The sequence below is a fragment of the Chaetodon auriga genome, chromosome 8 (genome assembly GCF_051107435.1).
Source record: "Chaetodon auriga isolate fChaAug3 chromosome 8, fChaAug3.hap1, whole genome shotgun sequence".
Lineage (NCBI taxonomy): Eukaryota > Metazoa > Chordata > Actinopteri > Chaetodontiformes > Chaetodontidae > Chaetodon > Chaetodon auriga.
Genome location: NC_135081.1, coordinates 10,318,795 through 10,342,576, shown reverse-complemented (window position 1 = coordinate 10,342,576; position 23,782 = coordinate 10,318,795). Strand labels below are relative to the sequence as shown.

Below are 23,782 nucleotides of genomic sequence, written 5' to 3'. Positions count from 1 at the left end.
ACAGCTGTTGAATAATGTCCACTGAGGCCATATTGTCTTCCTGGTTTAAAGTGCTCTGTTGCACCCTTGGAAAAAAATCCACTTAGAAACCTTTGGAGCAGTCACAATCTCTCTAGTGGTCAAGTAAGATCCATATACTCAAGGTCAATTCAAATGAGTGAATGCAAGGTGGATGAATGTACAGTCCCAAGTGGCTCCATCCAATCACTGTTGAGAGAGAGAGAGAGAGAGAGAGAGAGAGAGAGAGAGAGAGAGAGAGAGAGAGAGAAGAGACACAGACATTGAGAGAGGGAGACTGTCTTCTTCCAATGAGAGCAGCCTGCTGCGTGCAGCTTCACTTCCGTGCAGCCCCGGCCCTCCCAGCGATGATGTAATGCCATGAATATTGAAACAGGTTGCTCGGTGGTCGGGAGGCGCTCGAGTCAGCATCCCTTTTGCCTCCCCATCACCACTACCCTTCAGCATCCGACAAAAAACACCCAGAAAAGGTAAGAAATTCAATTGGAGCCTCATGATTTCCAAGTGATAACCCCTTTTCTTTGTGCACACAGGCGTGTTTTGGGTGAATGTGACAACAGTAACCTGTATGAAGGGCAAACGTGTGACTGTGGTACACATTATGTTCTGTACTGTCAGGCCTCCGAGGTGGGTTGATTTACTGTTGCTGCTCCCAGTTGTTTGTATGTAGAGATCACTCTGGGCAAGAAACGGAGCTTTGCCTTTCCCCTCTTGTTTAGTCGATATTGATTTAATCAGCACTGAATGAGAGATTGTGTGAGAGAGAGTGTGTGAGGCTGTCGATTTGGTGCTTTTAAAACCAAAGAGACAAAAGAAAAAAAAAATGCTCAAACTCTTCCAACTGTGGACTCGCTAAAAGAGACGTTGTGTCCATTGCTTCTGACACTTTTATGGTTCATCCTCAATCCATTTAAGTAATGACTCATCGCTAATGTTGGATATGGGGAGGAAGATGATGGCTGACAGGAAGCGGCTCTCTCAGTACTCATGTCTGTCTGGATGTGGCTTGTGTAGTATCAAGAAGCTGGACCGCTCTTTGTCTCTTTTGGGTCGATCAGGTAGGATCAGATCTGAGGCCACTCTGAACCTTATTTCTGCCAACTGAAGTGAAACCGGTTTAATTGGCTGGCCGCTGCTCCAGGTTTAATAGCCAATGACATTGCCTTCCCTTTTGCTCTCTCTCTCTCTCTCTCTCTCTCTCTCTCTCTCTCTCTCTCTCTCCCGCCCATTGGCCTTTGGGCAGCGCACATGACGCAAATGATTGTCTAATTACCCGATCTGCAGCTGATCTCACACGCATCTCATCAAACAGGGGCTGAATGGCCGACTGCGTGATCACTGGTGGTACACCTATCCCCAGGCGCTTTCCACAGACATAAGCCTAATTAGCCTCATTTATGAAAAAAAGAAAAAAGAAAAAAGAAAAAAGAGGAAAAAATCCCTCATTTAAAATGCAAGGTGCGTCCTGACGTACCTGTTTAAGCTATTTTTAATAACCACATTAGTCCAAGTTTGTAAGCCTGCCTGGTCGACCTGTAGAGGATAACCTTTTCTTATTGAGCGCTTAGTCTAGACTGTAGATCATTTTGTAGCCTTTCGGTCTGAAAAGCCAATTGTTTTCCAGCTGCAGGGACACTGGTGAAAGGGATGGATGTTGCTGAGGATGAGCTGAGTCTCTGACACCATGATGAACCCATCCTCTGCCGACTCGCCGCGGCAGCCAGACAATAGCAGCCGGAAGCAGCAGCGGTCGTCGTCTCCGGCCGGGCTCAAAGACGGTGGATCTAAAGCTACACAGAAGGGCAGCAACTCGTCAAAGCCCATCGCGTCAAGGCAAGGAGGAGTAGGAGGGGGAGGGGGAGTGAGAAGCAGCCGAGGTCATTCTCCCGTCTCCACAGGCAGGGAGCGGCAGGCCGGAGGCGCTCCTGCCATCAGAGGCGCGGCTGCTGTCCAGGCTGCTGGTGCTGAAAGCCCGACGCTGAGCAGGCCCGCGGCGGCGGCAGACAGAGGCGGCATCCAGACACCAGAAGACTCCCCCCGGCTCGCCGCTGATGCCTCCTCGCCCTCCAGAGCGGATCCGAACCGCGTCGTCTCCGATCAGCCTTGCGCAACCAAATCCCCCAAACTGAGGAGTAAAAACCCGAGAGGTGCGGAGGCCGCCGCGGCGACAAGCGGTAGCAAGAAGAGCTCCAAAGGCACAGTGGGCTGCGGACCCGGTTTCTGGAAGGAGGGATGCTTGCAATCCGAGCTAATACAGTTTCACTTGAATAAGAGCTTGGGGAAGAAAGGGACAAAGATGCAGACGAAATCAGCATCACCGCCGGCCTCAGAGCCGGAGCTGTCCCCCGAGCCCGACTGTCCACAGCCGGCTCCCCGGCCAGACCAGAGGCTACAAGAAGAGATCGAGAAGCTGGAGGATGAAAACGAAGATCTTAAGGTAAATGTTTAAAATATTACAAGACTGATCAGTTTGTTCATATCATACCATTTTGAGCGTGCGCAATGCTCGCACCTGTTGTATTTACTTGCAGATTCATAATGACAACTGCACGTAGTTGCACGCTTTGTTTTGAAAAGATATTATTAAAAGACCCTGTTAATTTGCTTTTGTATGCCCAGGTTGAATGTAATTACATTGTGACGCACTTTGTTTTGTTTTTCCGCCGTGTTATAGACCGAAATTGAGGAGATGCGGGCAGAGATGGATGAGATGCGGGATACCTTCTATGAGGAAGACGCCTGCCAGCTGCAGGACATGCGCAGAGAGCTGGAGAGAGCCAACAAGAACTGTCGGATCCTTCAGTACCGTCTGAAGAAGGCCGAGAGGAAGAGGCTGCGGTTCGCAGAAAGTGGCCAAGTGGATGGAGAGCTGCTCAGAAGTCTGGAGCAAGACCTTAAGGTGAGTGTTTGGCAGGCTGAGCATCATTCTAATACATTTTATCATACTCCAGACTAATTACTTCTCTATTTGCTTCTGTCTCGGTCCCTCTCCCAGGTGGCGAAGGACGTGTCTGTGCGCCTGCACCATGAGCTGGAGAATGTGGAGGAGAAGAGGATGAAGACAGAGGAGGAGAATGAGAAGCTGAGGCAGCAGCTGATAGAGGTGGAGGTCACCAAGCAGGCCCTGCAGAACGAACTGGAGAAAGCCAAAGAGGTGAGGGGCTTATGAGAGTGTGTCTGTTTGTTTCACTGTCTGTGTTTGTCTGTTTATGAAAGAGCAATGCAAATCATGGCCCAAACAGAGCAACATATAGAGTGCTTTGGAGACAGTAGTGGATACTGTATATGTACATTCAAATGTAAAGGAAATATCCACAGTACACAGTTCTATATAGGACTTTCCAAACTGAGTTGAAAAGGGTTGTAAAAATAAAGATATTATTGTTGTTGAATGAATACAAATGGCTGAATAGAATAAGTGGAATATGACCCTTTCACTGTGTTACTGTACTGCAGATTGGCAAGGTAAGGCTGGCACAAGGTTGACTTTGAATTTGAAAGAATAACCATAACAGATTTTTTTAAAGACTGGTGAAATATTCATTCATAATCATAAACATGATAAAAGGAATAACAACTGTTCTTTATGGGGTTGTTTTTCCTTCAAGGCTATAAAATCACACTCGCACTGAGAGCACGGTGATTTGATTTTGAATATTTTACCAGAAATGTTCTTGAGGGTGACTTTAAACAGCCCTGTTTTTCCATTACTTGTCTGGACCTTCAGTGTTCCATAAATCCAGATGATATCACTGCCTTCAGTAAGAAAACAGTGAGCTGATGATGATGATGTAACCACTGTTTTCCTGCAGCTCTCACTGAAAAGAAAAGGAAGTAAGGATGGGCAGAAAGCAGAGAGAAAGGCTCCACAGACCCCGCTCGAGGTGAGTCAGCATTTACACACATAATTAGATTATAAAGTCCTTAATTTCAATGGAGATGTTTAATAATGAGGTTATTTTGCAATGTAATTTCCAAATTAAAAGACAATTTAATATGTAGATCTGGGCCCTGGAGAGTCATAATTTGTAAGGAGTGAAAGTAACATGAAGGAAAAACATTCAGAGGCAATGAAACTGATTCTGGGACTGTTGACTTTTTAAAGCACACGACCAAACAAATGAACTTACACAAGAAAAACTACATCACAGTGTATTTCCTTCCATGTTGACTTTGTGAAAACACATGTACAACCCAGAAGACTGTAAGTAATGGGCAAACAAACAAACTGTCTCCACAGGAAGAAAACGACGATTTGAAATGCCAGCTGGCCTTCATCAAGGAGGAAGCCATCTTGATGCGTAAAAAAATGGCAAAGATTGACAAGGAGAAGGACCGGCTGGAGCAGGAGCTGCAGAAGTACCGCTCCTTCTACGGGGACGTGGACAGCCCTCTGCCTAAAGGTGAGGCTGGAGGGCCTCCCACCACCCGCGAATCAGAGCTGAAACTCCGCTTACGCCTGGTGGAGGAGGAAGCAAACATCTTGGGGAGGAAGATTGTGGAACTGGAGGTGGAGAACAGGGGGCTGAAGGCTGAACTGGATGACATGAGGGAGGACAGGTACTTTGCATTCATTCATCATCAGATTGAATTAGATTAGCTTAACTGGACTGTATTGCTTTCCCAAAAATCGAATAGAAAAGAGGGGCTGTAAACTGCATTTCACAGTTCTCAATGCTTCCCTCCTCTCACAGTTTGGCGGCAGCAGGAGTGGACGGCTCTGGCGCTGGAGGTCAGCAGTGCAGGGAGCAGGGCGAGGCCCTTTCAGAGCTGAGGCAGCAGCTTCAGCTGGTGGAGGACGAGGCGGAACTTCTCCGCAGGAATTTAGCAGATGTGGAAGAAGAGAACAAAAAGGTAGAAATGCCAGTTTCATCAACAGGCCAAGTGCATTGCTATTGGACAACACTATTATAGCATGACTTGCAATCCAGTAGCTTCTACATCAGTTATACTTCAGTTATCCCCTTCAGCTTCTCTGTTTGGGACTGCTATTATGTTCAGCCTCTCTTTGAAGCCTTGTTAAAGATGGTGGAATTTAAAATATCTCCATTAAAATATCAGCAGACTGTAAATAATATATGACGTATGCTTTCTGATGACATAAGGCAACACAGTGCTGCTTTACTTTCACAGATGTAAGAAGTAATCTTGATAAGTGTCTCCTCTGTCCTGTTGTATCTGGTGCTATTATTGGTATCATCAATGTCTTTGAGGCCTTTTTATAGGTCTGTCTGTTATCTAAGCCTCATGCATAAGAAATTCAAACGTTTGATCTATTAATACTTTCAGCTCTAAATGCACAAGGGAATAACATCCAGTTTCATCTTTAGGTGACAGGTGAACTCAATAAGCTGAAATACAAGGCTGGATCCCATGAAGCTGGATCGAGACATGCTGGAGGTTTGTTTTTGTTTGTTTTTTTTTTCCCACTGTCTTTCAGGAACAAAACAACTGCACTACAGAGTAAGAGATATCTGTTCTGTTTCAGCTTAATAAATCTGTATCTGATGAAAACTGTTTTGTAAAGCCTCCAGGAGCTGCACATGAAAGTCTCATTTGCAGAGGTGTTCCACTTTTCTTTGTCGCCTTGTTTCAACCCTAGGAGGAGCTGACCCCGCTAAAGTGGAGGCCCTCCAGGAGGAGCTGAAAGCAGCCCGTCTGCAAATCAATGAATTGAGTGGCAAAGTTATGCAGCTCCAGTATGAGAACCGCGTGCTGCTCTCAAACATGCAGCGCTACGACCTGGCGTCCCACCTGGGCATCCGCGGTAGCCCTCGGGACAGTGATGCTGATAGCGATGGGGGACGGGATGACGACACCCCCTCAGCCTCAGCTTCCTCCCCTCGCCTCCTCCCGCCTCACCGCAAGCGCGAGGGCCCTATTGGAGGGGAGAGCGACTCAGATGAGGTGAGGAACATCCGCTGCCTCACCCCGACGCGTTCCCTTTACTCACCTGTAGACAGCCGTTTTTTATCCAGAAGCCTGAAGGACCGGCAGCAGATGATAGACATCCGCATCGAGGCGGAGAGGCTGGGCCGGACCATCGACAGGCTCATCGCTGACACCAGCACTATCATCGCTGAGGCCCGGGTGTATGTCACCAATGGGGAGCTGTTTGCCAGGCTGGATGAGGATGAGGAAGGTGGCAGGTATAAACACATGAAAGGGATTAGGGATCACAGTTTTACCCCATTCAACTCACCCTGTGTTTGTTTAACTGCAGTATTTCAAATGGTATTTGAAGTCCAGACATCCTCTGCTCCACAGGATCAGAGAGCATGAGCTGCTGTATCGTATCAACGCCCAGATGAAAGCCTTCAGGAAGGAGTTGCAGAGCTTCATAGACCGACTGGACGTCCCCAAGCAGGAGGATAAACAGGCAGAGGAGCCACTGTCTGTAAGCTAATGCAAACAAATGAATGATTGACTTTAAGGACTGTCATTTTTCTCTTCCCTAATATGCACTTTTCTAACCACTTGTCGATCTGCCCCTCACTCCCTCTGCCCTCCCTGCTTTTAATTTAACTGTCATCCATCCAGATGTTTCAGCCCATTATTTTGCTGATCCTCATTCTCGTTCTGTTTTCCTCACTCTCTTACGCCACCATTTTTAAATTGGTATTCCTTTTCACCCTGTTCTTTGTTCTGTAAAGCACACACTCAACGCCATATTATGTACGTTTTCATTATTTCTTTTTTTTTTTTTTTAAACTTATCATTCCTTTCAATTCTGTTATGTTGAACACGTCACATAAGGTCACTCAAGGTACAGGACATTATCATTTTCCATGTATGCACCAAGCTGCCAGTCTACGCAGACGCTTTCAACATTTATTGGAGACCAAACACCTCGGACCGAAAGTGGAGTGTTAGGTGAGTATGCCATTAAACTCTGGCTGTGAGTAATGAGCTTTTGCATTCAATCTAAGTTTTGAAAATGTTGCCGTCTCAAAGGCCCTACACACCCATAGTACACCCACACAGGCGTATTCACTTACTCAGCCTAACTGGACGCTTCTTGACTGCGTGGGCTCATACCGGCTGCTTGACTGACATCTGTGTCACTTTTCTGTTAGTTTACTCTATTTTCACTCTAAGTAGTTCCTAGAAATCCAGCACATTATGTGTTTCCCTGCTTAGCTCAGTCCAGTTTAACCTGAGCCGAGGTCTAATCAGCCACAGTAACTGAAAACACCTGCCTGTGTGCTTGTGCACCATATATTTTTTAGTAGTGAGGTTTCTAATAAGTCTGTCTATTTGTGAGGTTTTCACACGACAGCAGCAATAACCAGATTTATGAGTACATTATAAATGCCGAAGTTTGTGTTATGACTGTTCGGGCAATACACACAGAGACTACACACACATACACACAAGGGCACACTCACAATAATAACGCTGACACTCACACACCATCTGGCATTGAAACAAACATTTGGCCCATGTCTCTTGCAAGTGCATCTTAGGCAACTATACTGTCTGAGTCATGATAAAATGTCAACATAAGCTATAACAAATCACCCAAATGTCCAAGGGGAATGTGATAGGAGTGTTGGCATTTTACCCATGTTTAGATATTGGTTATGTGACATTTAGAAGTGTGTAAAAATGCCCATGGGTGGGTCTGAAAAATCAGGCAAAAAATGTGCTGATGGTGGATCTGTTTAACCAGCGGACCTTACCACCAGGACGGGGGCGGAACCGGTCCACTTCTTTCATCCCACCGGTGGGATGTTTTACGTCACATATTAGGGCCAGCTGTGGAGGGAGAGAGAGAGAGAGAGAGAAAGAGAGAGAGGGAGAGAGAGAGGGAGAAAGGAGGATTTTATTCCCGTTAATGAAAGCATCATTTCAGCTGTAGGCTGTCGCTCTCCAGTTGTTTTTAACTAAGTCGTCGCATTCCAGTCCAGACTTCATCTCAGCTACTTCGTTGGCTGAAATGCAGGCTTTTGCGGCGGTTTTTCAGGGACATTCGTTGCAATAATCAGGACCGTAGCCTACTGGAGGAAGAGGTAAGGTTCTGTTCATCCAAATGGCATGTGCTTCGTATGGCTTCAGACAGTGGCCCATGTGGGTCAATTCAAGTTACTTTTAGCGCTTGAGCAGAGCGTTTCACAGAAACGCGCAACAGAAAACCGTCAACATCACACATTTAATGTAGAAAGCTAACTGATTATCACTACTTATCTCACGACTAGTTAGCTTACTCTGTCGTGAAAAACAACGAATTAGCCTTCTGTTTTTGTTTGTTTGTTTATTTTCAGAGCTAACGTTACACACCAGCTGTGGTGGCTAGCTACTTGTTGTGTTATTATCTTGAATCGAGATGAATAACATCCCACCCCTCGTTGCTTTCCTCGTGATAGTCATCCCTCTTTCACGCCAAGATAGCGGTTGAGAAATGGCTGACGGTGGGGGGGTACTTCTGCTCCGACTGAGAAAAGAGGAAAGGTAAAACTTTTAACTTCTTATAGGCAGGAAACCTGTGCCTGTAATGTAAGAATTAGGTCGTAAAAAAGTGGGGTTTGCCTCTAAAAACAGTGACGGCCGACTGTGCTGTTTTGAGTCTACCGCGACGCGGCGCGTGAATGAATTCGTTGTCATGGATACAGCGCGAGGTGGTATCCTGCGACGTAATTAGAGCAATCCGGTGTTGATTAATGGATGTTCCTCCGCTGCCTCATCCAGACTTCAGCTAAAGTCATGGTTACAGGAGGTAAAAATACACCGCTGCTCTTACATCAGTGGGCTCCGTGATATTTTTGGGAACTTCTCCCATTCGCGTCGGAGCGGTTACTGGGTGTCTGCCTTTGCCAGCTCTGGACTGTCGCCTCCACCGACTCTCTGTAGGAGAGAGAGAGAGACACGACACAGCAGCGCGTCCTGAGGTTTCGGTATAAACATGTGAAAGGAAAACAGCGAGGAGGTCTTTGAAAGACAGACACAGGACACCGCGGAGACACTGGCACAAGAATGACGGCTTGACCTTGTCTCTGAGAAAATGGAAGGGACCAAAGCGTCAAGTCCCGTCGCCTCTATGAGCGCAGCGGGGGCTGCTGTGTGGCCGGCGGGGGACTCGGCCGGGTTTGGATAACTGATGCGTTCAGTGTGCCATCAGTCAGTCGGGAGACCGGAAAGTGTACTGAACTATGTAAAAAAAGAAAAAAAAAAATCAGCTCATGCTTTACAGAGCAGATTTGGATGCTTAAAATAGCTTGTTGATCAGCTTTTAATAATTTATCGCATTGACTTCTTTTTTCATGTTTTAATGCGCTGGAGGAATGTGGAGCGCGTTTATGAACGGCTCGGGGCTGCACGGTGGGGGCGGTGCTGGCGGGGGCTACGTCCCGTCCCAGGGATGGGAGTTCGTTCCCTGCTCCGGGATGGACAGGGCAGATAGAGGCAGGGGCAAAAGCCGCAGTCCGCTGAGGAGGATCTCCTCTCCGCCCACCGTCTTCAGTCAGCTCTACGAGCCACAGTTCGGTGCTTCACCGGGCAGAGGAGAGGGTGGAGCAGGGACGCAGCTGGAGGTCCTCAGGGGCCATGTGTGGCCGGGTCCCGAACCCCAGCAGCAGCAGCAAACACAACACACGCGGCTTAAAAAGAAATTTGAGGATTTGAAAAAGCGACACGTACAGGATAAAGAAGGATGGATGCGCGAGAAGGAGTCATTGTTGAGAGAAGTGGCTGACATACAAGTAATTGGAAATATTTACTACCCCTGTGGAGGCTTAATATATCTCTGTGTGCCTTAAGCGAGTCTATACTCCTCTAAGGTTGTAGTTTGTCACATGTTAACAGTGAATGTGTGTTTTGTGGTGTCATCTCTTATATTCCCAGAATATTCCCCAGGGCTTCAAATCCAAAATTTGATAATTTGATCCACCACCAGGAAACATTAGATTATTACCAAGTGTTGAGTTCCTTCCTTCCTAGTTCTTCTTTAACTGCTTCAGTTACACCTTGTGGAAGAGGAATTCTCTAGCTTTCAAATAGGTCAGTTTATCTTATCATATTTGATTAACTAGATTGCTGCCAACTGTGTTTCCATGCAGGGAGGGGAGAACAGGAGGATTCTGCTGGACCTGAAGACAGTTTTGGAAGAAGTGCAGGTGGAGGTGAAGAAAGAGGAGGAGAAGAGGAGCGAGCTGCAGCTGCAGTACACCAGAGACAGATGTGCCTGGGAGTTGGAGAAGGCTGAGCTCAAAAGCAGGATTGCACAGGTAACTCAGGCATGATGATGGCAATGGTGTGTGGGTGGCATTTGGAGTGAAATGTGTGTCAGTAGAGCAATCTATTGTATTCATTACTTTATATATAGCTGTACTTGTCTGGTGTGCTTGCTTATGTGTGCAGGTGTATGCACAGTATGAGGCCAGTTGTACAAATGCAAAGTAACACTAATCTTCCTTAACAGCAATAGACACGTTCTTTACTGCACACAAAGAACGGTTTTTACTCCAGCTAATATATATATTGCGGAAACTGAAATTGAATCTATTGTTTCTTGTGTTTGTTATGTTTGTGTATTTTCTGTGCATGTGTGTGCATGCCTGGCCTTCAGTTTGGTGTAAATTGGGCTCGCCACGTTTGCCACCCACATGGCAGGGTGATAAGTCACCCTGGCATACATCCAACTCAAGCCTTAGCTTAGACAAAAGATTTGCAGTGAAGAGACACAGACACCCAGCTTGGCTTTTAAAAGCTAGCACCAAGTGGATGAAATATTAACCCATTGTTGCCATGAACAGCTATGAACTTTAAGAGTTTCTCGAAATGGGCAGAAAATTCTTAGTTTGCATACCGGTGCCATGCTGTGTCAGGCATTGCACAGATCACTTGAAGGACCATGCATAGTTATTCTTCAAAGCAATGTGGCTTTAGGGATTTAGCATTTTTTTCTACTGAGATCAGAAGATGTATTTATTTGGTTGCCTTTATAGTAGAGGCACAAACCTGATGAGACATGCTCATGAAAACTTCTGATCCTGTGAAAGTTGCTAAGAGTTTCTCTTTGTGTTGACTCTGCGTGTTTTTCTTTTTGATGTAGTGACGACAGTGACTTTATCTGCCAGTTGAGCCCCATATGATTCCTATCATAGACTTAAAACTGATCGGTCACGCATTCACCCATCACACAGCTCTCCCACTTTGTTCATCCTCCGAAGCAAAGAAAAATGAAATGATTCGGACTGCAGTGATGAAGCCCAGAAATTCCATAAAGTGGTGCAGTAAATTAACAAGGTGGTGCAATGATACTGCAGAGTAGTTGGACAAGACCACTGATGACTCGATGACACAGGAATGCGACATAGTAACATGGTTTTACCAGATCACACACACATAACTGCCATAAATGTCATTCTTTCTGTGTGAGTAGATGGCACAGTGTTGCTGTTAAATCCTTCTTCTTCTTTGTCCTGCTGGCTTTGTTCCTTCTCACACTGTGGTTGACTGAGTCTTACAAAGACAGACATTTACTGTTCTGTGTTTGTAAAGCCCAGTGTGGCAGAGGAAGAAAGAGGCTTAATCTACTGCAGGAGGTTATACCATAATGCCACACACACACACACACACACACACACATTTGTACCAAGATGCTGATGTGCATGTCAGACATCAGTAGTAGAGGCAGCTGAGTGTTACTTGCCCCTTCTGGGAGCTTTGCCACTCTGGGAAATCAGGGAGATCAGGTTGTTTGGGACAATAGAAATGTCTTGATGTTTCATTTCTTTGTGTATTTGCATATTTGTAAAGTGCAAATACAGACGTATACAGACATTTCTATTGATGTTGATTGCACAAACAGACCAAGGGAAGTGTGACTTGGAGTTGAGCCATGCTGGGCGAGGTTAGCCCCATTGTAAAAGTTGTTTTGTCTTAATGCCACATCCTGCCACAGTTTATAGTTTTGGGTGCATGTTTACCAAGTGCTAATCTAGGCTTGCTCATTGGGTTAAAAATACATCAAGTCAAGTTTTGTGTAATCATTTGCAGCTCAGTAATCAAATGACTAATTTACAGACTGTTAAGTTCCTTGTTTCCCTGATGGGCAATAAATTTGTAACCAATCTTTGGTCTGCTTTTAGTTCAAGAAGGTGGCGTTCAATGTAATTTAGCTGTTGATCTTTGACAACGTTGTTTAAATCATGTTTTGTAATCCATGTAATTGACTTTTTATTGCTGCATTCAGAACTAGGCTAAATAATAGACAAGAATGCATGCTGGTGTAACCTCATTTCACCTCCGAAGTGAAATGTGAGATATTTCGACATGGGTGAGAAACTCCTGTTGTTTTCCACATGTGCAGAGGAGATCCCATATTTAGCTCTGAAGACTAAAACAGGTTCTTATGAAGGTAGCAGGTAGTTGTCTGGGGGGTTAGAAGGAATTACTTTGAAAAGTAATCACAGAATTAACATTTATGTCTGAGAAAAGCCTTTTGATGCGGTCGACTGAATGAGTCAAAGAGGGCTCAACTGAACAATTCCTTGCAGTTTTTGACGATAAACTTGTTAGTCTTCCACGGCTAAGAGGACGGCTAACTTTTGTTCATTCATTACTGGACTTTGCAGAGGGACTTTGAAAGCGTTATCACACAATTAGAGGGAGGCGGCCAGAATACTGTAGAGGATTATCCAATCCGCCAAGTGGATTGTACAAGTAGGGAATGTTAGTGAATGGAAGAAGTGATGCATACTTAAGGACCTGGGTTCAGTAAGTTGGAATTTTGAGGTCATTTTAAGTGAAGCCTAAAATGAAATAGCACTTGCACGTTGTCATGGTGCAGATATCCTTATCTGTACCATGACAGTCTGCTTAAATCCACAGGCTAAACTGCTGTGTAATTACTTTCAAAATGAAGTTTAATGCATTAAATTTCCACATCTTACATGTTTTTACATATTTTTTAGCCGTAGTTAACAGCTAGTTTTCGTCATTGTGGTGGTCTTTGATTGGTCAAAGCTCTGTAGCTACAAACAGTGTAGCCTTGTCATTATGGCATTTTTGATTTGGCATAGTTAATACTGTATAGCATCTATTTTCCATACCAGAGATTTTGAGCTCTAATCACAAGTTTATTAAACGTCAACACAGCTTATCAGCAGAGTTTAATCACACACTGTGCAGAAGCATAGTCGGTTATGGCTGTGAATGTAAGTACTGTATGTTGTTTCCACATCCTTTTTGGGCACTTCGACCACCAAATACCAAGCAAGCATCCAAGGTCCCAGGCAGAGGTCTTAGGCCGGATATTTCCAGGCATATTTCTCCACATGCCACTGATTTATGAAAGCTGCTGGCAGCTAGGAGACATCTCACTCTGCCTTAGCAGCCAACTCCCCCTCCTCCCCTTACCTCGTCTCCCCACCTCCCTTAGGAATGTGACATTGTAAAAGGCTCTGTGTCCACTATTTATAGTGGGTCACCGTGGTGACACAGTTACCTTCATATACTCTGTGCCATGCAATGACAGACAGGGTGTCCAAGGGTAGCAGGGGATGGCTCCTCGAGACTGATTTAAAGTTGCTTGTGTGTGAATGAGTGTGTTTTCTCTCAGCTGGCTGTAATGAGGTTGACCTGTGTCCATGTATACAAGTATATTTTTGCAATTATTCCCCCAGAGTTTCCTTTAAGAAGAATACCTTTAAGTTTTTTTTTCCTTTCAGTTTTTCTCTGCTGTCCCAGTCAATGAAAAACAGCCTTCAGCTCTTTTATTGTGACTCCAACCATCTTGTTTTTGCACTTTCACTATTTGTTTACATTCGGATATTTAAATAGACTGTGGACAGCACCCATCATCATCCGTCTGTAATTGTGGAGAACTTTGAGAAGAGCCACAGGCAGACAGAATGGGTTGACTTGTTTTCCTACACCATAATTTCATGACCCCAGGCCACAGGCAGAAATAGCACCATGACCGAGGCTTGTAAGAAGTCTTTGGTCGCTGTCTGTGACTGAACACTGAAATAACACACTCAGGCATGCTCGTATGCATTCTCTCCCTCTTTCTAACACACACACACGACACACACACACACACTGAGGCACAAGCATATATGCACATGCAGAGGCGTTGTCTTGGGCTCTCTCCAGTTCCAAAGCCAGAACTTCCCTTTTTATGAGCGACAAAAATGCACAAATTTACCACAGGAGGTACAGATCTAAAACTCAACCTCATTCTTAAAGACTTCAAAAGAGGAAAGCTTCTAAATCAGATAATTCCCCTGTATTACGGTATCTTGTTGTTAGAGGACATTTTGGATTAGTTTCCTCAGCACCATTATCTAGAGGCACAAATCAGACCACCAAGACTTTAATCTTTAATGTCATCAAAGGCAGTCAGCTTTTTTAAGCTCTTTTCTTTTCTTTTTTTTTTGACAGTGAACTCTGACTTAGAAACACAATCTAAAGTGGGGAATCCTTTTGCAATGTTTCTTATTCATTTTCAATACAGTGACCACATGTTACTGGCTTAAGGTTTTGGCCTCAACACCATGAAATTCACAGGGGAAATGCCCAGGGTATTTCACTTGAAAAGGCCATTGAATAGGGGCACTCAGTAATCTCATTAAATCAAAAATGTCCAGTTGAACCTAATAAAATTGGCATTTTTGTAATGTGAGTGTTGAAACAAGTTTGGCCTTGTTCATGTTGAAATGTGCTCTTTGTATGAATCTGTCTTTCTCTAAGAACTGTATGCCAGAGTATCGTTTGACTGAGGCCTCATGCATCCTCTGCAGACACATTTCACTGTGCCTGAATCTGCCATATCCTGCCCTGTATCCTGTGTTTGTGATGTACCATAGAAAAGAGACTTGAACCCTGAACCCAGTGTGTGAGCTCTTACAGGATATTTTCATCTTTCAATCTTGTCTCTTTTTTTTTTCCTCTTCCCTCCTCTGAACCCACTCACACTCATCCCCATGGTGCATTATTCCCCCACTTTCTCCACCTTCTCTTCCTGCCACTCCTTCATTCCCTTAATTCCACTAACAATTTCTCTCACTCGTGCCTTGCCCGTCTTGTCATCTGACTCTCATATTCTCTTTCTCCAACTGCAATTTATCCTTTATCACCACTGACTGTTTTCTCCACTGACTCTCCCACTCGTTCCCTTCCCATCTCCCTGCTCCCTCTTCTCTCCTCCTCTGTGCCCTCTGCACTTCCTGTCTTTTTCTTTCTCTTCAGTTGGAGGCTAGAGAGAGTGCTGGGTTGATCGGTGGAGGAGTCCAGTCAGCAGCAGGTCCTGGCTCTGTGGCATCACGCGGCGCTCCAGTACAGCACAACGAGACCTCAATGCTCCGCCGGGAGAGGGAAGAGCAGCGGAGGCTCCTGGCGGACACACACTCGACGGCCATGGACCTGCGCTGTCGCCTGGAGCACAATGAGAGGGACTGGTCAAGGGAGAAAGCCGAGCTGCTGGAGAGGTTCGATGTGGAGAGAAGGGAGTGGGAGAGCCAGCTGAAGGACATGCAGAAGAAAATAGAAGAGGTAAGAAGCTCTGAGTGTGTGTCTGAATGAAAATATTTCTGCATAGTTGTCGAGGTTTAGGTAAAAGTAAAAAAAAGTGACATCGACATTCTCCACATGTATGATATATGGCATCCTATGTACTGAGTAGCTACAGTATGCAACACTTTCCTCCTACACATCCTGTTCACCATCAGCACTGTGAAAACAATGTCCCTGATCAGTGCAGCTGCAGAGTATGAAGAAAGGAAGGAGTGGTAAGAGGAGGGTGAGGGTTTCTCTATTTCTCTGATCTCTTCACGCTGACGGATGCAGTGATTGAGACAGTCTATGACCTGATGATGTACTCAGAGAAGCTGGCATGCAGCAGAAAGACATTTTAATCGATAAAACTAGTCATAGTTAGCTCTCTGTGGCAGTCAAAAGACCAAAACAGAAAAACGTATTCATTCATTTATCATCATTATTCAAAATGATCTTTTTCTTATTATTGATATGGTGTTCATGTGGCGCCTGTAGTACCATCTTTATGAATGAATATAAACTTAAGGGAAGTCAGTTTGTATACATCAGCAGAATTGTGCAAGGGGAATATGAGAAATACAGCTGAAACAACTAGTCAATTAATCGATTAACCAAAAAGTCATCTGTAGCAGTTTTTAGTCAAACAAAAATGCCAAAAAATTGGTTTCGGTTTCTCAAAAGATGATGATTTGCTACTACACGATAGTAAATCTTCTTTTGTTGATAAGACAGTAAATATCTTTGGGTTTTTAGTTGTTTTTGGACGAAACAAACAATTGGAAGACTTAACCCCTGAGCTTTCCATTATTTTAAAGACCAAATTGTCAATCACTTCATCGAGTCAAGTATTCCAACAAATTTATTTAGCGTGAAAATAAAATGAGAAAGTTCACTTTTTCAGCTGGTTGGTTTGAAAAGGTGAGAATTAGGGGATATGAAAGTATAACAGGATAACAAAGGTCAGATAGGGAAGTGATTCAGAGCAAATTAATGGGCCTGACAGAGGGACAAAGGTAGAATACAATATAGTTTAGGATGGGTGGTGACAAAGCCTGAGTGAAAATCTGACATGCCAGAGGAGCAGATTAGTGTTTTTAATGAGGGAAGCAAAAGTAGTTGGACAGAGTGCGAAGGCACTGGAACAATTTGCTTTGAAAAGAACATGTGGCTCTCATTTGCCCCTCCGAGAGCAGAAAATGAGAGAGGAAAACAGCAGAGGAATAAAGCAGGCTAAAAGGCAGTAGTCCCGTTTAGACATTGCGTGATGGGAAGGGAGCCCAGTCAACATGAAATAGTTGCTATTTTGGGATTTATGGCAGGAGACCAGGGGTTATCCAATTTTATTTGAACGAATTCTTTGAATGTTTTTTTAATCCTGTGTAGTCTAAATATGTTCACAGGATTTGTTGCTATGCTGTCTTGCCATCATCTCATATTAGTTTGTGATTATGCAGGAGCAATACAGTAGATACAGTATGATATATTATGCCATTGACGTTCACTATGTTGTCAAATCCTTTTCGTTCTTGGCCCATCCTCTTTTATTTCATTCTAAGCATCCAGTGAGAGTAGAGTAATTGCTGAAAATGCAGTCATTGTAAACTCGTAATTTCTGCCCCTTTGAACACAACTCTGACTTAGGTGTACCTTTTAATATACAGCAATGACATAATAATGCCATTAGATAAATTAAAGTGATTAATCTGAGTAAAAAAATGATTTGGGGTGTATGATGGGTGTATTTGAATTTGTGATTTGAGTCAAATTCTTGGTTTTGTATAATGTAATATTACTGTTCAATTATTGCAAAATCTAATGTTGAAATTAATCTTGAAAGAGTCCATTTCATACTACAGAGGGACAATGTTTGCTTCATTCAACATAAGACTGATGGACCTCAATTCCTTCTTCCTTTTCCTAGCTGTACTGTGAAGTGAGGGCGAAGCGAGAAGGGACCGGACTGGACAGCAGGAGGCAGGACAACGATGATGTTATGCAGAGGCTCAGCGTACGCTCGACGAGCACTGGCTCCAGCCTGCTCAGTGACAACTCTCGCTCCGAGCCGCTCAGCAGCAGCAGTCAGTCAGAACCAATCAATTCACTGTTACCTGGGTTTGGTTGCAACAGAAACATCACTGGTTGTGTTGGCACAGATACTCAGCAGTCCACCTGCTTCCAAACAGACAGCCTTGGTGAATATAATGTTGGTGATCAGTTCACTCACAGTGACCTGTCACAACTTGACCTGGTGGATGAGTTGAGATCCAGAGGCACTTGGCAGCAGGAATCAGTCACTGATAGCAAGGAAGCTGTGGATACAACAGAGCTGGATGCCATTTTTCATGGAGCTCCGAGATGTGGAGTGCCACAGAAAAATATCTCTAAAGATAGTGAAAAAAATGTCCATGTTAGTCCTGGAGAAAGTCCTCTCTGGTCAGAGCGGAGCTACGGCAGCGAAAAGAAGAAGAACACCACTGCTCTGAATGCTGTGAGTGTTTCAAACTATTTTTGTGTTTGTTAAAACACTATTTATATACAATACATTGGTTTGGCTGTCATTTTCTGCCCTGTCTTTGCTTTTGTACAACAAACTGTTTCATCATCAGTGTTCCTGTCTACATATTCCTCTTCATCTACCTCAGTTTTAAGTGTTATCTGTACAGTACTTCAGCAACAGTGTCCAGCATGTCTCATTTTATCTCTGTCTCCCTTTCTCTGTGTCTCAGGCTCTGAAGGAGATAGCCCGTGTGAGTGAGGAGCTTTGTAGCTACCAGGATGAGATCAGAAAGAAGAGCGGGGATAGGAGGTAAATAAATCCCTTTGCTATGCAAAACTCCTGGTGCAGACATGGAACTATGATAATCACTACGCCTGTCATGTCTTGATGCGATTATTGTGTACATCATCTCAATGCCATGTTTGTTTCAGTGCTATAAATGAATGATAAATCATATTTTTACATGTCTCTCTTGAAAAATAGTCACAAATAGAATTATGCAGATATGAGATAGAAAAGAGATGGATCATATATGTGAGTGGAGTTAATGCATTTTACTGTTTAATTGCCTTCAGGAATCGATCTGAATTCCTGTGCCTACCTGAGGAGAGCGAGATGCTGTTTCGCCATGATAAAACCCAACTGGAGGTGGATGAAGCCTCTTGCGACCTCAGCCAGATTTACGATGACCTCCGGGCCTTGGAGAGGGAAAACTGGATCACCTTGTCACCAGATAACACCTGGCGGACAACCAGAGAGCTGAGCAAATCCCAGAGAGCAAGCACTGCTGATCCAGACAGAGGAACAACGATAAGCCCTGCAGTACTCTCTGAGATTGGTACATCAGCTCCACCCATCCCTCCCCGCATCTCCTCCTGGAATCTGAGCGCCCCCACTCATCCAGACACAGAGCTCCACATCCCAGATTCCCCTGTGACGACAGTGAGGAAGTGCCATAGCCCCTGTATTCTGGTGGACAGAAAGTGTAGCAGTCCATCTATTGTCAGGAAGTTCGGGGCCATGCTACAAGAAAATGAAGGAAAGGTTTTAATAGATGGTGTGGTAACGTCATGCTCTGTGCCTGCTAACTCTAAGTGTAATATCGGCTGCTGCCACAATCGCTGGTCCTGCGATGCAAGCAAATTCACCAACAGCAAGTTGTCTACACATGGGACTGTCCAGAAAAGCTTCTCTGAAGCCAACATATTGACTGCTGGAAAAGACTTGCGCTCAGAGTACAGCCCTGGTCTTGGGAACTTAAATGAGCTACAAATACCACCGATTGTAAAAGAATTACCTGTAGATTTGCTCTTGTCCTCACTTGAAATACCACCTACCAGCCTCAAGCTCCAGGGCTCCAGAAGAAACATAATGCTCGAACAAAAAACTGCTGAGTTCAACAGAACTTTGTTTCAGGCTGAGATGGGTCGTGGTGTAGAGGAAGACAGTTCTACAGTAACAGATGGCTACTCTGTGGGTTGCCAGCCAGTTTGTATATCCGATGAGGTCTTACCTCCCAGAGAGACAACATTTCAGCCACATTGTACTGATGTCACCACCAGCATCATAGATGTGCATCCTGAAGTCACATTATCTCCCTTCACCTCGGATGCGACAGTTCATGAGGTCCAACCAAGACGAATGACATGTGGTCCTGAAGGTCAAGAGGTCAGAATGAACCTTTCTTCCGAACAGCCACACATTGGACTCAGGGAGGCAACCTCCATAACCTTTGAGAGTCCTGCACACCATTCTGAGGTCAAGCACAAAGTTCGAACAGCAAGCAGTCCTTCCAGGAAAACACAACTCAGAGAAGCCACAGAGGCTCTCTTTTCTGAGCCTGTCTTGGATTCAAATACCCAGCCAGGTCAGAGTGTGGAGAGTTCCAGCTCCAAGAATGAAAATCCCAATGGAGCAAAGCCTCAGCCAGCCAGAGTCAGTGTCTCACTCCAGCAGCTGCCTGCTGAGAACAAACAAAGACAGATGACACAGCCAGGGCACCAGGCACCGCCAAGGCATGTGTCTGCTCCTCATTCCCAGTCTGACTCCTCCAGACCTGGGCCTCGAATGATGAATGACCACCCGTGGAAGCCCCTCACTCTGGCTGCATATCCACGGCCCGAGGGTTCCAGGTCCAACTATGGGGCATTGGAAAGGATTCTGAAGAATTATGAGAGTGCAGCTCGGGCTCAGCAGAACCAGGGCCATCAGGACGAGGTATCTTCAAGTCCTAACATCAGTGTCAGGCAGGAGGAGACCGTCACAGAACTGGACATGCTGGACATGGACCCTCTGCCCTTACCTCCCGCTCTGAGACACGCACAGACTTCACACACCTCACAGACGCACACAACACATGCACAGCTCAGCAGCCACAGTGCCATGAGTGCGAAAGAGATACATCTGTTGGTGCAGGTGGGTAGAGTCTAACAAGTAGAGTCTGTATTCAAACCTTCACATGTACAATAAGTACCTGTCTTGCCACTCAGCAGGTGTGCTCTTTACTGTACAGATGTTAACATTTAGAAGCATTCTCTTAGAAACAAAATGTGTAAATATGCATTTTATTTAGACTAAAATACAGTAAGTCAAACTACATTTTCAAGGCCAGTCTCACTTATGGACCCGGACGGACTTGGACACTTTGTTCTGTTTTAATTCCGTTCTGAAACGCTAAGCACTAGTTGCCCTTGACTGAGGACAGCTCCGGTGGGAATGTTGTTTATTTCTGGTATGTGAGAGACAGAAGCAGGCCAGAGCCTCCATTATAATCTGGGCATCTGGGCCATTCCATTGCTTAAAGGCTCCTAACAAAAGGAACTTGTGGTGTGGCATATAAAGTTTAAACTTGGCAGGAGGTCTATCACACTTATCAACTCGTCTATCACCTCTCTGTCCCTCCACGGGGCCTCGTAGTGGAAGTGTTTTTCTGGTCTTTGTGTCGTAATTACAGAAGTATCTGCAAGAAGCCAGCTGACTAAATGCCCTTGACAGACCACGGAAATGAAAAAGCTGAAGTGATTATGCTGCTTTAAAGTCATGCAGATGTTAAAGAAATTGTAGGAGCGATTATCAGGACAATTTTATTTGACCTCTTGAAAAGAATGTAATTAGAGGCACCACTTAAGTTTAACCTCAACCAAAAGGACACTGTCCAAAATAAAACGCCGAAGCTTCTGAAGTTTTGGTAAGTGGCAGCAGAACTGCAGCATGTGCCAGGTACTTCAGTTCACATGATTTTCTCTGGACCACATGGAATAAGTTCTCCCTGCATGACCTTTCCACATGAGCGAGCTGAATTTGTTCGTGTTCCTGTTTGAAATATGCCTGTTGTTTCCCCTAGGGTCAAGAAGACTACAGATGGAACACGTGACAAAATGTAAAGTATCTGAGTGTGTGAATTTGACTGTTGATAGAGCGGTGTGATAATCCTAAATGGTAATTCATTTGTTTCTCCACAGGAGAGCGATGAGTCTTCTGTCTCCTCTTCCTCTGTCCAGAAGAACTTCTCGAGGCCTGCCCGTCCGGCCAACCGACGCCGCCCCTCCAGATGGGCCAGCCGCTCCCCCACGTCCTCCTCCTCCACCTCCACCTCCTCCTCTCCCTCTACCACCCCTGTTGTGCCTCCATCCTTCCCCCTTCAGAAACACACTTCCTCCTTTACGTACTCACACGCTTTTCACATAGAGACCGTCATCATTTGATCTCCACCTCACTGTGTGACTGAACCAACAAGAAGCCTTCAGTGATAACCTCTGAACACTGAACACTTTTTTTTTTTTTTTTTTTGGCTGTTGTACATACATACCAAACCAAGACTGCTTTTCCACTCCTACAGACTCAGAAGTGCTTTAGTTGTGAGTCACAGGCTCACCTTTTTAGAATGTACGTGGCATCCAGTGGAGCCTAACTGACCAAGGAAGACAGGAAAATGATCTGAAGCAGCTTCATGTATTCAGCAGTGTGCTCCAAATAACCTGCCAGGCATCATGCGTAGCCTCAAACGACAGTGAAAACATCACTTTCCAAGGAACGATCACATTCAGTGCGTCATTTGTTCATGCCAACCGTCGAAATGGATATCCTATGCTCAGGTCTGGATTCTAGCCTTGACTAGTGTAGCCTTGCAGTTCTACCAACAGCAGACCCTTCACGAACTCCCTCTGGTCTATTTACTCTATTTATACCCCAAAAGTGATAGTAGCGCATATTCAAATGATCTAAAAACTTCCAGCCAAATGAAATCCAGAATGATGTATTTAATATGTACTGTATTTTATATTTTGTGTGCAACACATTTTGTGTGTATTTTGCACAGAATATGATGTTACATACACAATATGAAGCATCATGTGGGATTCTGAGTTAAAGGCAGTGGAGCAGAGATTTCTCCTCTAGTGTTGGTTTTCTGCCTTCTTCCCACAGTACATGCCTGGACTGTACCTTGCCTGTGACTAAAACATTTTGCTTTGACTCGCTTTACGTTTTACATGATTACAGTAATGCAAAAATGTGAATGTGAGTTCCTTTTTTTATAACTTTGTACCAAAGGCTGGTTTCTTTATATGCATTATCCTGATTTGAAAATTAAATGCATTGTTTGTAATGACATTTACTTTTTCTGCCCACCCATTGCTGATCAAAATGTATGTTAAACATCATTCACGAGAGCCTGCTTTTGTGCATAACATAAATAATGATGCTTATGACAAAACTTTCAAAGCCTTTTTTCTACCTTTACTAATTCTGAATGGTCACATATCAGGACATTACTCAGCTTTTTTGGTTTAAAGTGGTGAATCATATTATGATGAAGGTGATGCCTTTGCTGTTCTTTTTGTGTAATAAACATAAGGACTAAATGATTTCTCTTTTCACATGACACCATTTCTTTTATACTGCATGTGGTTTTGCTGTATAGCACTGACTGACTTGTTCTTGCCAACTTAAACCCCTTTAAGAAGCATGACTGTGAAAGCACCAGCACGACATAACACATTATTTTTAGTATTTTGATAAAGTACTACAAATGTTGAACAGCCCTGTAGACAAACCCCTTTAGTCCTCTTTAACCTCTACGTTACTATTTTCTCCAATAATTAATTCACAAACTACGAGCTAAGCCAGTCTTGCTAGTGTGCAGATGTCTTGCCCCAGTGGAGGCCTCTTCAATCCTTAGCCTGCAGGGGTAGCAATGAGTTAATGAGGTTTGAATCTGTCAAAAATTGCGCAGAAGTCTTTTTCTGACGGCCTCAGCTGGTTTCCCAGGTGACCATTGGACTCACAAAGATGAAGCACCAGAATCAAACGACTGTGCGGCTCCTTCCATCTTGTCGGCTGATGACCTTAGCGACACTGTGATCTTTTCTTTTGAGTGATGACTGCAGAGTTACATGACATTAGCAGAGGAACCATCCATTACACTGACAGTGTGGCTGTTTGTCATTGTGCTGTATTTCTCTATAAATGTGTCATGCATTCCTTTCTCAACAAGATTTTGTTTGTAAAGTGCTGCGATGAACTCACCGTCTCACCTGTTTGTCTGTCTACATGAAAACATCTGTATCATTTCCTATTTTTGCTGCACTCTCCTAAATGATCACTTTTGTGTGCTTTCTCACACGCATATGTGCCCATTCGCTTACATAAACATACAAAGGCTCACTCACGAATGTACACGCACACACAACCATACACACCCTTGGCCCTGAGAGGGACGGACACCTAACCCCTCGCCCTGAAACCTGGTACCTTAGGCTGACTGAAATA

At 44.5% G+C, this 23,782-nt stretch overlaps 1 protein-coding gene across 5 annotated transcripts; it reads left to right on the top strand.

Annotated features, from left to right (window-relative positions):
• Window positions 1-212: 212 nt before the first annotated feature.
• On the top strand, window positions 213-22,878 carry LOC143324419 (microtubule cross-linking factor 3-like). 5 transcript variants are annotated; one of them, XM_076736862.1, is made up of 12 exons: window positions 213-488; window positions 1,643-2,455; window positions 2,693-2,917; window positions 3,014-3,172; window positions 3,831-3,902; window positions 4,259-4,578; window positions 4,713-4,872; window positions 5,349-5,418; window positions 5,621-6,167; window positions 6,286-6,415; window positions 6,559-6,891; window positions 10,074-10,211. In XM_076736862.1, the coding sequence occupies exons 2-11, from the start codon at window positions 1,703-1,705 to the stop codon at window positions 6,667-6,669; spliced, it is 2,547 nt and encodes an 848-aa protein (XP_076592977.1). In that variant the 5' UTR covers window positions 213-488; window positions 1,643-1,702; the 3' UTR covers window positions 6,670-6,891; window positions 10,074-10,211. The 5 variants fall into 5 exon arrangements, with proteins under 5 accessions (XP_076592977.1, XP_076592976.1, XP_076592975.1 ...); XM_076736861.1 differs by lacking the exons at window positions 213-488; window positions 1,643-2,455; window positions 2,693-2,917; ... (5 more) ...; window positions 5,621-6,167; window positions 6,286-6,415 and adding exons at window positions 15,211-15,513; window positions 17,438-18,004; window positions 18,243-18,322; ... (1 more) ...; window positions 21,357-21,392; window positions 21,475-22,878 and having other exon boundaries at window positions 6,667-6,891; window positions 10,074-10,241; XM_076736859.1 differs by lacking the exons at window positions 213-488; window positions 1,643-2,455; window positions 2,693-2,917; ... (6 more) ...; window positions 6,286-6,415; window positions 6,559-6,891 and adding exons at window positions 6,921-9,716; window positions 15,211-15,513; window positions 17,438-18,004; ... (2 more) ...; window positions 21,357-21,392; window positions 21,475-22,878 and having other exon boundaries at window positions 10,074-10,241.
• Window positions 22,879-23,782: the final 904 nt, after the last annotated feature.

Excerpts from the sequence above, each read along its gene's own strand:
- LOC143324419 (XM_076736858.1), top strand. The coding sequence starts at position 9,300 with ATGTGGAGCGCGTTTATGAACGGCTCGGGGCTGCACGGTGGGGGCGGT. Across the intron at positions 10,242-15,210 it reads TCAAAAGCAGGATTGCACAG|TTGGAGGCTAGAGAGAGTGC; the intron begins GTAACTCAGGCA and ends CTTTCTCTTCAG. Across the intron at positions 18,005-18,242 it reads ACACCACTGCTCTGAATGCT|GCTCTGAAGGAGATAGCCCG; the intron begins GTGAGTGTTTCA and ends TCTGTGTCTCAG.